The sequence below is a fragment of the Amia ocellicauda genome, chromosome 9, assembly GCF_036373705.1.
Source record: "Amia ocellicauda isolate fAmiCal2 chromosome 9, fAmiCal2.hap1, whole genome shotgun sequence".
Lineage (NCBI taxonomy): Eukaryota > Metazoa > Chordata > Actinopteri > Amiiformes > Amiidae > Amia > Amia ocellicauda.
The window spans coordinates 12488629-12505434 of record NC_089858.1 but is presented as its reverse complement, the minus strand read 5'-3'; the positions used below and the strand labels follow the sequence as shown (position 1 = coordinate 12505434).

The 16806-nt window shown below is 45.7% G+C and overlaps 1 protein-coding gene across 2 annotated transcripts in view; it reads left to right on the top strand.

Annotated features, from left to right (window-relative positions):
• The first annotated feature begins 8191 nt into the window (after positions 1–8191).
• The window catches only part of LOC136758625 (neuronal calcium sensor 1), a 46308-nt gene continuing 37693 nt past the window's right edge, over positions 8192–16806 (top strand). The window contains exons 1-3 of one of the 2 annotated variants that reach the window (XM_066713168.1): positions 8192–8397; positions 13618–14243; positions 14938–15111. In XM_066713168.1, the coding sequence (XP_066569265.1) occupies positions 15048–15111 (64 nt within the window). In that variant the 5' untranslated portion in view covers positions 8192–8397; positions 13618–14243; positions 14938–15047. Of the gene's footprint in view, positions 8398–13617; positions 14750–14937; positions 15112–16806 lie in introns of both variants that reach the window. The other variant, XM_066713167.1, reaches the window with a different exon arrangement.

Genomic DNA, 16806 nt, shown 5'->3' with positions numbered 1-16806 from the left:
TCTTCTGGAAGGGCATACCCCCCCACCCCCCTGCCCTCCGCCATTCATCACGGCCCGCATTGCTGGAGAAATTCAATAACACTCCCACACTGCTATAATGAAATAATCCCTCACCCAGAGCACCGACCGTGAAGCAGCTCTGAGGCGGCCGGAGAACCGCAACAGCCTAGCCACAGCCGCCCCCCAGAGTCCCCGGATACAAGTGTATCGTGTGTTCACTGCTGGTGCGCCAGTGGTCTGCGTTCACAGGAACACGCAGCCGAACACGCTGCGTGCAACCCACACCAGCCAGTACACAAATGCACAGGACATCTCGGAGCAGACGCCAGGGCCTGCTCCATTGATCGGCCCCGTGGACCACATAAAGACACGGCATTTAGAGCCCCGTCTGCTCACGTTTACTCAGCGCTCCATCAACCTGGAAAAAGCTGGATGAGAAGCTGGGTTATACTGCGGCGCATACAGCACAGTCAGGCAGTCGAGGGCTCCAGTTAGCAACAAACCTGAAATCTAGTTATACATGGGCACATATATACAGTGAGGGAAAAAAGTATTTGATCCCCTGCTGATTTTGTACGTTTGCCCACTGACAAAGAAATGATCAGTCTATAATTTTAATGGTAGGTGTATTTTAACAGTGAGAGACAGAATAACAACAACAAAATCCAGAAAAACGCATTTCAAAAAAGTTATAAATTGATTTGCATGTTAATGAGGGAAATAAGTATTTGACCCCTTCGATTTAGTACTTGGTGGCAAAACCCTTGTTGGCAATCACAGAGGTCAGATGTTTCTTGTAGTTGGCCACCAGGTTTGCACACATCTCAGGAGGGATTTTGTCCCACTCCTCTTTGCAGATCCTCTCCAAGTCATTAGGGTTTCGAGGCTGACATTTGGCAACTCGAACCTTCAGCTCCCTCCACAGATTTTCTATGGGATTAAGGTCTGGAGACTGGCTAGGCCACTCCAGGACCTTAATGTGCTTCTTCTTGAGCCACTCCTTTGTTGCCTTGGCTGTGTGTTTTGGGTCATTGTCATGCTGGAATACCCATCCACGACCCATTTTCAATGCCCTGGCTGAGGGAAGGAGGTTCTCACCCAAGATTTGACGGTACATGGCCCCGTCCATCGTCCCTTTGATGTGGTGCAGTTGTCCTGTCCCCTTAGCAGAAAAACACCCCCAAAGCATAATGTTTCCACCTCCATGTTTGACGGTGGGGATGGTGTTCTTGGGGTCATTCCTCCTCCTCCAAACACGGCGAGTTGAGTTGATGCCAAAGAGCTTGATTTTGGTCTCATCTGACCACAACACTTTCACCCAGTTCTCCTCTGAATCATTCAGATGTTCACTGGCAAACTTCAGACGGGCCTGTACATGTGCTTTCTTGAGCAGGGGGACCTTGCGGACGCTGCAGGATTTCAGTCCTTCACGGCGTAGTGTGTTACCAATTGTTTTCTTGGTGACTATGGTCCCAGCTGCCTTGAGATCATTAACAAGATCCTCCCGTGTAGTTCTGGGCTGATTCCTCACCGTTCTCATGATCATTGAAACTCCACGAGGTGAGATCTTGCATGGAGCCCCAGACCGAGGGAGACTGACAGTTATTTTGTGTTTCTTCCATTTGCGAATAATCGCACCAACTGTTGTCACCTTCACACCAAGCTGCTTGGTGATGGTCTTGTAACCCATTCCAGCCTTGTGTAGGTCTACAATCTTGTCCCTGACATCCTTGGACAGCTCTTTGGTCTTGGCCATGGTGGAGAGTTTGGAATCTGATTGATTGATTGCTTCTGTGGACAGGTGTCTTTTATACAGGTAACGAGCTGAGATTAGGAGCACTCCCTTTAAGAGAGTGCTCCTAATCTCAGCTCGTTACCTGTATAAAAGACACCTGGGAGCCAGAAATCTTGCTGATTGATAGGGGATCAAATACTTATTTCCCCCACTGTATATACACATACATACATCTATATTTTAATATTTATAAATGATACCCAGTTTAGTACGTTAAGCATTCCCATGGACACTCCTGTTTTGGCTCCTGAGTTCTCCTTAAAATGCCTGTACTCAAGACCATTAATTGTGAATCAAGAGTTTTCAAGGGATGCATGAAGGCGGGGATGTGTTGAGCCATGCAGGGGAACTCTGACAGATGGGTACACCAACAGCAACTGACCACCAAAATGATTTTGTTTTATTTTTTGCAAATTATAAAACCAGACCAGTTACTAATTGCCTCTTGCCAGTGGTAGTCTCTGTGTCTTCCAGAGAGGTGGACCTGTGGCTTCCTCCCTGCCTCCTCCTGATCCCCCTTACAAGCAATCTGAAGGGGACGTGGCAATGCAAATGAAGTCGCAGAAGAGTAATTAGAGACTGAAACTGGGACAGCCAGAAGAGGGTAATTAAGTCTTCTGAAAACGCTGAGTCACCCAGTGCCGGGGTGGTCCTGCTCATCTTTTGTCATCTTCTCTGCTGCGCTGTGTGGCTGAGCAGCTGGCACAGGGAGAGGTGCCACTGACCCCCCCCCCCCCCACTCCCGAGTGATGATGCACAGGATGTGGGGGGGGGCGGTCACATAAAAAGCATTTTTATATAGCACTGTTTGCACCGAACACTCCCAGAGTACTCCACGAAGCTAGACACAGCACGGCTTGAAATCACATTCAAATGTAAATTGTTTTCAGTTCAGTTTTGACTTAAAAGTGCCAAATGTTTCAATCGACCTAATCAAAAGAGCTATGGAATTCCACAGGCAGGGAGACTTGCAGCAAACTGCAACAGGTCCAGATGTTTTGAAGCATTTTTTGGGGGGCGCAAGCAGAACATTTACAGAGAATGTATCACTAAATGTGCAGAAAAAAACTCCTGGAGATATTAAGCACTTTAACCGTGAAGAGCCGTGTTATCTGCAGAGTGAGGAAGTGGTCTCACAGATGTGTTGAGACCATTCGAGTTTGACGGAGGGAAGACCAGCAGATAAGGAGTTGCAATAGCAAAGCCAAGGATGTATAACTGTGTACCAGCATATCTACTTCCATCCAGAAATGTTTTCTACCGAGCAGTATTTCCAAGATGAATGTAAGAATTATATATCTGCAAAACTATTATTTTTGATATACATTGCCGGCTTCTGGAATTGTACTTCACCATGAAACACAATATCATAAAAGACTGAGCTGCAGGGGAACGCACAGCGCTGGGAAGCATCCCGCAGCCCAGTAGAAACGAGAAGGGAGAGGTGCAGATGACAGCAGCTCCAGACTGCTGCTTTTTCAGCATGTGTTCTGTTTTTGTGATTGATGACACTCCGCAGTCAGCCTCCTCTCCCTGCGCCGTGCAGTAAACGCAGTCGGCTGCTACACTGAGCTGAGTGGGAGAGGTTGTATTGCAGCCTTTACGACATTCAATGTTTCTCTGTAAGGCGGCCATGGCCACCCGTGTTCCTGGAGATCTACACCAGTCTGCAGCTCTTACAGGTCTCACTAAATCATCAATCACTGGAGACCTTGAACACTTGGTACATTTGACTAATTAAGTCCACTAATTGAATCACTTAAGTCATTGGGTGGTTTGGATGAAACAGAAGACTCTACTGAGGCTCCTCCACACCCAGGCTGGCCAGGAAAGGCAACAGTGTATTCGGTCACTCCTTTGCAAACCGTTAACAGAGAAAATTATTAACTTAATTGGACAGAATGATCTATTTTCCAGGAAGCAGACACTGAAGAGAGAGCTGACCACTGTGCTAATACTCCAAAACTGTTTTCTTGAAAACAAACAAACAAACAGACCAAACAATAATAATAATAATGTGAATAATGTGATCTTTTCCTCACAGATTTACAGCTTGTTAGACTTCAGATTACAATTTCACCAAATCAACATTAAATGGTGAGGACTTGTAGGCCAGTGAACACTGTAGTAATAATACACAAAGACTATCAGGATCAGCTTCATTGAAAGCAATCATCACAAGTTCAATATCCTGATAAGAGTCTTAACGAGGATCATTTAACAGTTTTAAATTCTGCAAACTGCTAATTAGGCAACTTGTCAGAATCTGCCAAACCAGCACAGTCTGCAGGTGCCTGTGCTCTCTCCATGCTTGCATCACTTGCTTTTTTTTTTCTTCTCTTTTTTTCTGTCTCCTCCTATTTTGTAGGAGACAGATGGCTAGTTCAATAATATAGTGGAGAGATGGCTAGAGACAAAGTATGTGTAGGCTGTTGAGTTGCCTCGAGCTTTGCTGTAAAAACAAGAGTCTGAATCCTGGCTCTGGGCACTGGCAGGGATATGGACTCATTATCACATGTTTCTGTGGGGAGCAGCGCCGGATGAGGCACAGTAACTGGCATTTCTAAGAGATTATTTGAGACACTGCTCCCCACCCAAAAAAAAAATCAGCCCCATAACAATTGTTTTCCTTAATATAAATATATAATAATATAATAAAATAATAATAATTAATATTTAATGTTGTGTTTCACTGACTATACCAATGTAATTTTACACTAAAACTGACTTAAGTTACTCATCTTACTTATTTGTGGCTAACTCACACCATTAATTTCTCCAACCCTTTATTGAAGAAAACTTCAGCTTCAGCTATGTGGCTGGTAGCTTGTTGCAGACCCCCACAACTCATTGTGTAAAGGAGTGCTTCCCATTTCAAGTCTTTATCATACTACAACAATCATTTCAACCAGTCAAACAAAGAAAAATAGAAAAAAGATGTGTAAATAAACCAACAAATACATGAATCGATACATTTTCTGTGGTATGAAAATGTTTGGACTTCTTCTGAAAGCCACTGTTAGCTAATGCTGATCGATGAGTCAATTGCGGGTAAACTGTTGCATTGTGTGGGCATTTACAGAGCCAATTAGCACATGTTTTTTTCTGAAGCACCGCGCAGGTTAGATGTAATGAAATTAAAATGATCTCTGTTGGCTTCTTAAAGGAACCGAGGCCGGTCTCTGCTGCTCAGTGGCATGCATGTATGAGGAGAGCTTTCCACGCAGGAGCCATCCGCAAGCAATTCTGCAGTTTCAATGTTGGTAAAAGCTTCACAGCCTGTTCGCGGGCACTGCTGCCAACACAGCTCCTGTATCTGTTGTATACATTGACATGACATGAAAATGTGCCTGCTCCCCTCAGAGATACAACACAAGACAAAAGCCAGTCAAGCCAGACAAAGTGGCCGACACAGATCCCACTTTCAGTACCACAAGAGCACCCCCACCGACGCGCACGGCTCCCCGGTTTAGTGCAGGGAGCATTCAAAGGTGCAATGAATCTGGCACCCGAGTCAGAAGGGCAAGCCTGCTCGGGGCATCACAGAGGATACGTCCCTGCCTTGTCCACCCCAAAGATAATGAATCCAACTCGTGTATGTGTTGTGTGTGTGTGTTTTTGCAGATCTCTTCCCGACAGCCCTGCCAGATCAGACCTCGCCCGCTGTAGTTGCAGCGTCCTCCTGACTCACGATGTGAACCAATGCACACATCCCTGGCTCGTCTATAAATAAGTCTGGTCCATTTGTGGGAATTGAATGGTTAGACCACTTCTGATGTGCCCCCACTCTGCCCTGTGTTATTCATTTTAAATCCCGGCTTTGCAGGTTCCTGCCTCTCCCTACCCTTGAAATACTAGACTGTCAAAGTGCACCAGTGCGGGGCAGTTGCAGAGGACTGGGATGGCAGAGGGAGATGCATGGGATGGCTTTGAATTTATAGCCCACGTAATATTGGCATGCAGAATAAAGCTCGTTTGAACGAAAGGCTAGTACGAATGATTGAATATATTTTTTAATTCGACATTAATCCCGTACCACCCCTCGCTTTCCCACTAAGGTCAAGGATAACAGCCTGGTCGGTACAGTTTAATATCTATAACCTTCTGGAATAGACAGATAAGACCTGGTGGAAACCTCTCACAATATACTAACAGACAGACTACCAGGGATTAAAGTAAAACACATCTAAATATAGACATGCAATAACTGGAAGGGGTAAGAAGAATGAAAAAAAGCAACAAAAGAAAACCAATAATGTTTGCATTTGATCAAACAGGCTTTTACAAGCACACTTAATATGGAAGCTGCAATCCTGTCGCTTTTATAACCAGCACTGCGCGTCTCGGTGACTCATTAGCTGGATAGATTTTGGCTCCTGTCACAATAAATATTGTTTCTCAGACGCTGCATTGCTCGCATGCGGTCTTCAATGCGCGAAATGGGAGTTTGGAGAGACGAGAGGCAGGACTGAGAGAAGTGCGCCAGCACACCATGGCGCCATTGACTTCTATTGATTTGCGCTCAGCCCTTCTAGCGCCATCAACCCCGCAAGTGCACGTCTCTGGACACTGCGCATCTTGGCTCGTCTTGGGGAGTAAGGGCCCTCTGTTGGTCCGCCCTCTGTAGCTGCTGTACTTTAGACATGTTTATAAAAACACTACAAACTTATTTACAGTGGGGAGGATTTTGAATTTCTTTAATTGAAAGACTATTTCTACCACAGCACTCCACATTACATAACAGTTAACAGTGTTTTTACCAGAGTACACTACAGTCTAGCTCATTAATCACAGTACACCACACTACAGTATACTGTTTTTTTTTTTTAATAATATACACACACACCGATCAGCCATAACATTATGACCACCTGCCTAATGTTGTGTAGGTCCCCCTTTTGCCACCAAAACAGCCCTGACCCGTCGAGGCATGGACTCCACTAGACCTCTGAAGGTGTGCTGTGGTATCTGGCACCAAGACGTTAGCAGCAGATCCTTTAAGTCCTGTAAGTTGCGAGGTGGGGCCTCCATGAATTGGACTTGTTTGTCCAGCACATCCCACAGATGCTCGATTGGATTGAGATCTGGGGAATTTGGAGGCCAAGTCAACACCTTGAACTCGTGATTCCTCAGACCAGGCCACCTTCTTCCATTGCTCCGTGGTCCAGTTCTGATGCTCACGTGCCCATTGTAGGTGCTTTCGGCAGTGGACAGGGGTCAGCATGGGCACCCTGACTGGTCTGCGGCTACGCAGCCCCATAGGCAACAAACTGCGATGCACTGTGTGTTCTGACACCTTTCTATCAGAACCAGCATTCACATTTTCAGCAATTTGAGCTACAGTAGCTCGTCTGTTGGATCGGACCACACGGGCCAGCCTTCGCTCCCCACGTGCATCAATGAGCCTTGGCTGCCCATGATCCTGTCACCGGTTCACCGCTTTTCCTTCCTTGGACCACTTTTGATAGATACTGACCACTGCAGACTGGGAACACCCCACAAGAGCTGCAGTTTTGGAGATGCTCTGACCCAGTCGTCTAGCCATCACAATTTGGCCCTTGTCAAAGCCGCTCAGATCCTTACGCTTGCCCATTTGTCCTGCTTCTAACACATCAACTTTGTGGACAAAATGTTCACTTGCTGCCTAATATATCCCACCCACTGACAGGTGCCATGATAACGAGATTATCAGTGTTATTCACTTCACCTGTCAGTGGTCATAATGTTATGGCTGATCAGTGTATGTATATATACACCTAGTCTGGTGCGCAGAGAAGCCTATCCACACTATATAATATACTGTATTATACACACTGTATTGTACTATGATACGCTTTGATACACTGTAGTACATTATTTTGTGTTGTACTAAATTGTATACTGTTATAATGTACTGTAATGTGTTGTACTTTCATAACGTGGCAACTCCAACTCCATATTACTATACACATGATCCCTGTGATAATGTCTCAGGGGATGTGTGTGCGCGCTTGTAAGTGTGTGTGAGAGAGTATGTGTTTGTGTGTTTGTAATACATTAGGCCTAATAATGTAAATAAGTCCATGCTCTGGCAAGATTTTAAATCTACACATGATCACACACACAGATATGATGTCTCTTATTGCAGATCCATAATGTGTCTCCCCTCGAAACAAAACACTGATGCATATTATTGCCAGCTTGCATTCATGAAATATGCCCCCTGATTAATAATCAACATTATGTTGTTAAATGATGCATTGGTTCAGGAAGGCACAGTGCAAAACACACACACCCAGCTGCTCAAACCCGGACCACTAGACCCCGTCATGCAAGATGTGCGGCAGGGAGGGAAGGGTTAACTTCTTGCCTAGTCCCCGGGTGGGAGCTGCGAGAGCGTGTGATGTCAGGACGGCGCCCCGCCTGAGGCGCACTGGGAAGCGGCCACCGAGCGAGGGAGGGACCGGGCGGCAGGCGGAGAGCGCGGAGCACCAGATCCACAACCTCCGCAGCGCAGACAAAGGAAGCCGCAAGAAGCCGGGCACACACGCCACCAGCCCCGGGATTTCGCTCTCATTCTTCTCGCTTGTTTGCTCTTTGTCTGCCCGCCGTCCAAAGCAAGGGTAAGTTGAGTGTTTTTAAGTTTGGGATTTGATGAAATGAAAGCGTACTGGCGACACGTCCTTCCCGCACCGTCCGCCGGGCGAGCCGAGCTTGTGCCAGTGCGGGCCATTGTTGCGGGGCTGGTTTGCGTCTGTCCGTGACGTTTCTTTTCCAGGCGTGCATACGGCGAGATGCCACCAACCGGGACGTGCACAACAACAGTCGTGCAATATTTAGATCATCTGTTGAATCGTTTGCAAAGAAGAGGCACGCTCGTTTCTTGTGGTCTCTCCACTTCGGCCAAACTTGAGACGCAGTTTCAAGTTGAACTAAAAATGCATTGCACGCGCTTTTGTTTCGTTTTGCTTGTGTCTCGTAACATTTTGAATTGATTGTAAACGTGAATGAATGAAAGACATGAACGACCCCTCCGAGACGCGCGTCTGCATGTGGTTTGAGCGGATAGGCGGCGCTGAAAGGGTTAAGCGCTGCTGCACTGTCGGTGTGGGTTTTATTTCCACCATACCCGAGAAAAGACACCAGCTGGACCATGTGCTTTCACTTTGGTACCATTTGCAGCTGATGCGTATGTGTCTTCACATCGCTTACAATTCGACTTGATTGAGCTAGTCCCACCCCAGTCCTAAATGCGCTCAAATATGTGTGAACTGCATCCGCACCATATAAAACATACTGGTTTCAAAAACAAACGAGAAATCCTTCACAGGTGTCACCGGTGGTGGCCTGACCGTAGTGTGTGTGACTGGCGCTGTTAATTAAGAGCAGTTTGAATTGGATCAGTTTTGGCTGCAGCAGGTACCACGCTTCACTTCTCACAGGTGCTGCGGATCCGGATCCGGATTCGGTGCAGCAACTGTTGCGTTTCGTGTTTGTTTTATTTTACTTTTGCATCGGTCTTTTAGAAATAGTATACACTATTATTTCATTTCATTTCCATTTCTTATCTGCCAGATAAAGCTTTCTGCCCGGTCCCTGCAGCTTCGTCGTGCAGACCCTGAAGGGGGCGCTTTCCTCTTTCTGGCGGTCTGCATCTCAAACCGATCTTTATGTCTGTGCGTGAGGAGAACCGCTCTAAAGTACGCTTGCTTTCTAAGCGCGGCAGGGTTTGGGGGGGATTAATAAAATGCATTTAAAATCCGTGTTTAAAGTCCTGTGCTTCTGTCTGGAAGCACACGCAATGTATTCCTGCAGGTCGCCAGGATGAGCCAGAAAGACGCATGCACGCAGCCCAGTCTGCAGTTTACATACGCAAATGATTATTTTAGGACAATTGCGTTGGGTGTTGTACTCCTTTTATGAAGCGCCTGATTGTTGCATTGATGATGAGGGGAAAGATGAGATTAGGAATTATTTTAGCTATACTGAGATGAACATAGCACATGTAGGCTACAGCATGCCATGTAATACGTGCCTGTATTATATAGGCTGCTTACACGTGTTACATGACATGACAATGCACATCACAATTTTTAATGCAACTGAATTATCTTGAATTGTCTGGGGCCAGGTTGAGGAATGCATGCCACAATCAGCTCTTGGTTGTGCTAGTGCGCCTCACTGGCCACTGTGGGCCCCACAGGAGATGTGATGGGTAGGTAGTGGGCCAACTAGTGGGTACAGTAGACCTAATGTTCATTTTCAGGGGTATACATGTGGGTTTACATGCACAGCGTGTGGGATATTTATGAAGCTCCAGCATATGGCCAAGGCCGGTGACCCCTCCTGACAGCCGGATCTCCTCCCTAATGAGCTTGTGGCTGCTTGACTCCCGGTCATCCCCTCTCTTTCTTGGCTGCGGACTGGATTGCGTTCTTCCCATTTATTCAGTTACAGCACATGAATGTGCGACAGCCTCGTCTTGCAGTTTCAAGACCCTTAAACTAAAAGCATGGGATTTAAACCTAGCCCCTGTTTAATGGCAGGGGTGTGTTAAACAGTTTCTTTCTTTATCTGTATTTATTTAATTATTTATTTGGAAATTGGAGTCATCACTTCATATTAAAACCAGCACCACGGCCTCTGGTCTACAGCAGCGGGTAAATGCTAGCCCAGCTTGGTGATGTAATGGGGGTCGTTTCGCCTGGGTGGAGCTGCCCTTAATGGCCACATGGCACAGTTGAACTTGTGGTGAAAGTGTGCCGTATTGTAGATTAGGTTGCAGCTGTCGCGGTCACGGTGGCAGCTTGGGAAAAAGAGATCTCCTACTTTATCTGCTGCATCGTGTTTCAGCTAGAGCCTGCATGAGGTAAGCTCCCTTGATGATCTGGATTCCGTTTACCAGGAAGAGTTATTGATTTGATGGGACATTGATTCATGATTGATTGGAGACGGCTGAAGCAGATATGTTTTTCCCTGAGTATTGGTTTAAGAATTTAAGCAATCAAGTGAGAATGTAGCCTACAAGGTTAAATACATTCAAATAAATCAATTACAATCGTGTGCACCATAATGCCCGAGAGATCAAATCTGAGGGGATTGTGTGAAGGATTTCTCTTTCTTTCGCTTGCCAGGTGAAGGCATCCTTTAACGTGTGCCCACCGAGAGTGCTGATTAATCCCTGCGGCTGTTCCATCACGGTCATTGTAACTACCTCCCAGTAAACGCAGTCTCCCAGATACTTGAAGAATCGTGTCATGCAGCTCCAGATTCAGTCATCCTTGTCTACTGTTTAAGTCTCGGATCCTTTCCGCTTCACTCACACTCCAAGGATCAGTGTGTGTCATTCAGTGTTGGTGTTGAAACTGGGAGAATTGAGCAGGACACTGAAGCGTTGTGCACTTGCAGAGCAAAGCTGAGATTTCAATTTAGCTGATGATACAGACAAGGTGGTCAAATGTGGTTTGTCCGCCAAGTGTCCCCCCTACCCCACTGCCGTTGAGAGAATGAGATCAAGTTCTCCCCTCCCCCCGCCATCTATCTGTGTCCATTTCCTTGATAAAATATACAATTAATATCTGCAGTGCACTGGAGGAACCGGAGGGCTTTTTTCTTCTTCTTTTCTTTATCTGCTAAAGACCTTTTTAGAAAATTGAATGAGTGAATGAGCCAGTGTCCCTGCAGGCGAAGATGTATGAGACTTGCATGGGATGGGTGGCTGAGGTTCTGGACTGCTGAGGCACGTCTGAGGCCAGAGGCAAGCGGGGAATAAGAGAGCCAGGAAGGAGGGGTTTATGCTTCACATCTCCTGTCAATATCTCAAGGGGGTGAACATTAGCACTTCCTCAATCACCCCAATGAGATGCTGTGTACTTTTATTATTATGTTGATGGGTGCTTGCTTCTATTAACCTTCTGCCTCCAGGGAGACTTTCAGTTTCTCCCCTTTTCTGATGTAGAAGTAATATTTAAATGGGAGAAAAGTTATCTAGAGAGGTTGCAGATTTCCTTTACAGGTGGATGTGCTTTTGTTTCTTGGTTTGTTTTACTTTACTGTTCATTAAGTCAGGTTGAGGACAGCAGTGACTCGGAGGCGCTAAGCTGTTTGCAGGAGTAAGAGAGAGGTTTGGTCGTCTGTTCAGCGAGACAGTGAAAGGAGCACTGTGCTGCTGACAGAAATGCTACTCCGTGCCTGGAGGTCTTGTTTAATTTTAGCCATGTTACTTTGTCAAGCATTGAATAAAACATAAGGCCCCTTTCCCTATAAAAAAATAGGTCCGTGAATTACACACGCCATGATGCCAGTGCTCCCCAAAATACGACTCGGAGATGCAGCTGTGGAATAATACTTGAAAACATTGTTTATTTGATACCCGGTCAGAGAGTGTATCAGGATACCACACATCTGAGCTGTTGTGGTCGGCGCTACTCTGGCGTTTGGCATTGCATGTCACATCTTTAGAGAAACAAAACAAAACAAACCAACAACGATAAATATTAATGTCTCCATTCTCTGCGATACATCTGACTTAAGTGCCTGACCTCGTATGCTGAAAAGCAATTACCTTTTTCTAATTATGCAATAGTATCCAGTGCGCCAATGGCCCATGGTAACGCATAAGAGTGTCTCATGCAGCTCTTTCTGATGTCAATTACCGTGGCAGTACTGCCCACTGTATTAGGGTATTTAATGTCCCCTACCAAGTCCAGCAGTGTGCAACACAATATGAACAGTTCTTTTTTTATTGGCTTTGGTTATGGAATAGATTAAAGGAAAAGGCTGTGCTGGATGCGGAGTAACAGATGGAAGAGGAGGGGCGAATGTGCAGCACAAGTCATTGAATTCATAATTAATTGTGAGCTGTTATATATGGCTTTGTGTAAGTTGATTATTCTTGTGCGCACACACATACACTGCTAATTTATACACAATTCAAGATCCGTGTTGCGTGTGTAGCCTGAGCTATTGACCCTCAACCCAGCAATGATATAATACAATCCAATACCGTACTTGCATGTCTGCTGATGCCAGGGCGTCCCAGGGCACTGCAGCATGCCGAATTAAAGACACTATGCTTTAACCTGTGCACTATGGTGAAAACTACAGTCACAAACCAGCTTTTCAGTTCAGCTTTAAAAGAAACCTCGAGTTTCTGCCGTCCTGAGGTCAGCTGACCTGGAGCTCTACAGACAAGGGCCGCCAGTGGCCGACTTTTAAGACACTAATGAGGAGAAACATAAAACGCGTTCTTCTGTGCTGTTTGTCTGGAATACAGGAGAGCTCTGTTATGTTTCTGCAAAAGCATTTTAATATAAACACATAAGCCATAATGACAACAACAAAACTGACCCACGTTAATAGGCCTTGGGACCCCAGCTGGTGTTTGGCTGCCGCAACAGGAAGCCCGTCTCTGCAGTTGCGGCACGGGGAGCGGCTTCTATACCGACAGAGATGCGGCCTGGTGTCAAGTGGCATTTATTTATCTCTGCTTCCTGTAAAAGTGTGACTTGACTGCTTGCTTTGCACAGTGTTTTCTGTGGTGTGAAGTGCTGCATGTGAAAGGAGCAGGACGTGGGCAGTTTCGGGGGTGCCACTGCAGCTAGGCCATTGAAGCGGTGCAGTGGGGGGATGTAGTGCGGTGCGGGAAGGGGCTCCACAGCTGTAGGCCTAGGGAAATCGCAACAGTGGAAGATGCTGGCCTTGCCATAATAATAATAATAATACAAGAGCATGTTTCTCAGCCCAGGTGTCCTGAAGAACACAATGTGCTCCTCAGGTGCTCAGAGTGTTGGTCTGTACTGCACGTTTTGTGTTGTAATGCCCGGTACTGTTTGTCTTCGCAGGTCTGGAGTTGCCTGGACCACGGAGATGAGCAAACAGACCACAATGTCTTCAAGGAGGATTTGATCATACTAAGAAGAAGAATATGAACCATTGTACTAACTGCTGCTACTAATAATAATCATAAAAACTATTTCCCAAGGACAGGATAGTGGCAGGACGTCAGAGCATCCCAATTGAAAGACGATCAAACGTAACGACGGCAGCAGCTCCTCTCCACAGACCGAGGGTTGGATGTATTATTTGCACTCCTCTGACGCCGAGATCCCACTGCCACTCCTGCCTGCGCTAGAGCTCCCCTGCAGTGTTGCAGACGCTTGATTGATGGTGTCGATTGTGAGGAAAGGAGCCCTGTGAATCACCGGGCCGAGGAAGCAGCCAACAACGAGAGAGAGAGAGAATGTCTTCACCCGCAAACCTGTGATTAATTAATCCTTCCTGCCGGGGAATAGGAGTCACCGATATATTCATACACAAATCTCTGTCTGTCTACTTCACAGAGTGCGTGAAGCCCGTCTGTGGCACTTCCTGCTATTGCCTTCATCGCGGTCAGCTTTCGTTTACTTTGTCTGCGTTTCTTGTCCGGTTCGATTCTTTTGCAAGGCTCTCGTTGGCAGCTGCGGGCAGAGTGAGTGAGTGGTTATTAATGCGATTATTATTAGGAATGCCAGAGAAGGAAATGGGAAGGCTCTGGTGCTGAGAGGAGCAGAGAGGTGCAGTGTGTTAGAGTTTGCCCACCTCTTATCTGAGCTGTCAAGCCAGAAGAAATCTCTGTTAAGTATTACCCAGTGAGAGAGAGAGAGAGAGAGGCAGGCAGAGAGAGGTGTGTGTGAGGAGAGAGAGAGAGAGAGAGAGAGAGAGAGACAGAGAGAAACAGCCAGCCAGCCAGCGAGTAACTCTTGTAACCAAGGACAACAGGAGAAACACAGAGCGCACCGTCGCTCTCCCACTTTGGCACCAGGAGAGGAAATGGGCTTACAGCACTGAGAGCAAGACTCACAGTTCTCCTGAAATTGGATTTGATTTGATGGGAGAGGCTCAGTGTTTTGGGAGCAAACTCTGCTAGGCTGAGCCACCGGCCGGACCCACGGGAAGCTTTGAAAGCTGCCGAGATCCTCAGATGCACACATACGGGTGGGTGGCAGAATTTCCATTTGCAGAACTTGAGTGCTTTTCTGCTAAAGTGATTTATTTTGTGTGTGTGTGAGAGAGAGAGATTTAGTTTAATTTCCCCTTTATTTATTTATTGACCACTCTTATTTTCTGTTGCTAATTTATACTTATGCGTACGCTCGTTTGTGTGTGGCCTGGCGCGTGCACAGTTGTCGGCAGTGAGTGAGCGAGCCAGAGAGTGAGCGAGGGACTTGACTGAGCACGCTCCGGGGGGGAGAGTCTTGATGAGCCTAAGGGACCGGGGATAAACAGCCTGACCATGGGGAAATCCAACAGCAAACTGAAACCTGAGGTGGTGGAGGAACTGACCAGGAAGACTTACTGTGAGTATTGTACCTTTGGCACTCTCTCTTTTCCTCCTCTGTCTGTGCGTCTGTCTCGGGTGGTGTTTACAGTGGAGCAGCTGGTTACAAACTGCCTGTGGCGGGGAGCGTGGCAGTGGTCCAAGTCTGGACTTTGGAGGACCATTTTGTTTCATATTTCTAAATCTGTTCTTGTTTTTTTTTGGTCCGTAAGTATTATGATTTATTTATTGGCAGACGCCCTTAACCAGGGTGACTTACGGTTATACAAGAATTATAAATGTGCAGTAATACAAATCAATACAAAATTCAATTTGAGCATTACAAATGTGCAGTAATATAAATCAATACAAAATTCAATTTAAGCTTTACAATAGTGCAGTAATACAATTAATATAAAATACAAAGTGCAGATATGATACTATGAAGTCCTGGGTATGAGCTAATGGCAGGGGGCGTAGGAGGAATCACAGTAAAATAATAAGAGTTTGTATAATTTATAAGTAAACAGGAGTATAAGGCAGCAGAGTTATATAAATGGGAAATAAGAGTGCTGAACAGCTCTGGAGAATAAGCTGCTATATTACAAGTATTGAAACTGATGTTTTAGTTCCTTACTTGGCTAAAGTCGTCTTCAAAGACTAGTAGCCAGTCGGTCCTGCCTACATTTTAAGCAGGGTGATGGTTTGTCCACAGTGATGTTCTGCTGGTGGAGCCCCTCTCCCTTCCTCCCAGCGCTGGCGAGGTGGGGGAAGATCAGGCCAAGAGGCAGATTCCTTCTGTGCATATTCATGCTCACATTCATAAAACTTTTAACATCATGCTAAATTCACCACCCATAAAAATACCCAATGGTACCAAATAAAAAGAAAAGCTGTCAAGTTGAATTTGGTTGCCAAAAAACTTGCCAGCTTAATCCCACTTCTTCCAGCTTTTCATCCTCATTAGGAGAAAAAAAACAATGAAACAAAAAACTGTAGTAAAGCAGGGCTGCAGTAAAGAATTGGTGCTATGTGAACTCCCTCCCCAGACGCTCTTTAGGGTTTTATTTTGTTTGTTTGTTTCTCTGAATTGTCAACACGAAAACAAAAAAGGTTGCAAATGAGAGGAGGGCAGCTGGCGGCTGTGCTGGCTACTTTTGGTCAATGATTGCGATACCACAATTATTTTCCCCCTGTCAAAATGGTAAATTAATATTCTATTTTTATACATACACTACTGGTCAAAAGTTTTAGAACACCCCCATTTTTCTGCTTTTTATTGAATTTAAGCAGTTTAAGTCCAGTGAATAACCTGAAATGGTACAAAGGTAAGTGGTAAACTGACAGAGGTTAGAAAAAAAAGTTTAGGTTACCAAAAACTGAAAAATAATGTACATATCATTGTTATATACTGTTACTACACCCTCTTAAGCATTATTTGGCAGTGTTGCGCGCAGCTCTTGTGCATAGAAGTGACACTGTATTCCTACAATGCGCACATCGTTTGAAAGCTTATTCTCTTGGCTACCAGCGCGTTTCATTCTCAAACACATCTGATTTACAGTTTCCATGTCGCCTGCCATCATTCAGAGCCCGGGGGGTAAACACACAGTCTGCTTTGGGGGGGATGGGCGTCTCATTCAGACGATCACAGATCACTCAGTTTCGGATTTGTTTGCAAATAGGCTTGTTTTGTTCAGAACAACTTAACGATTAATCTAGTATATATGTTATA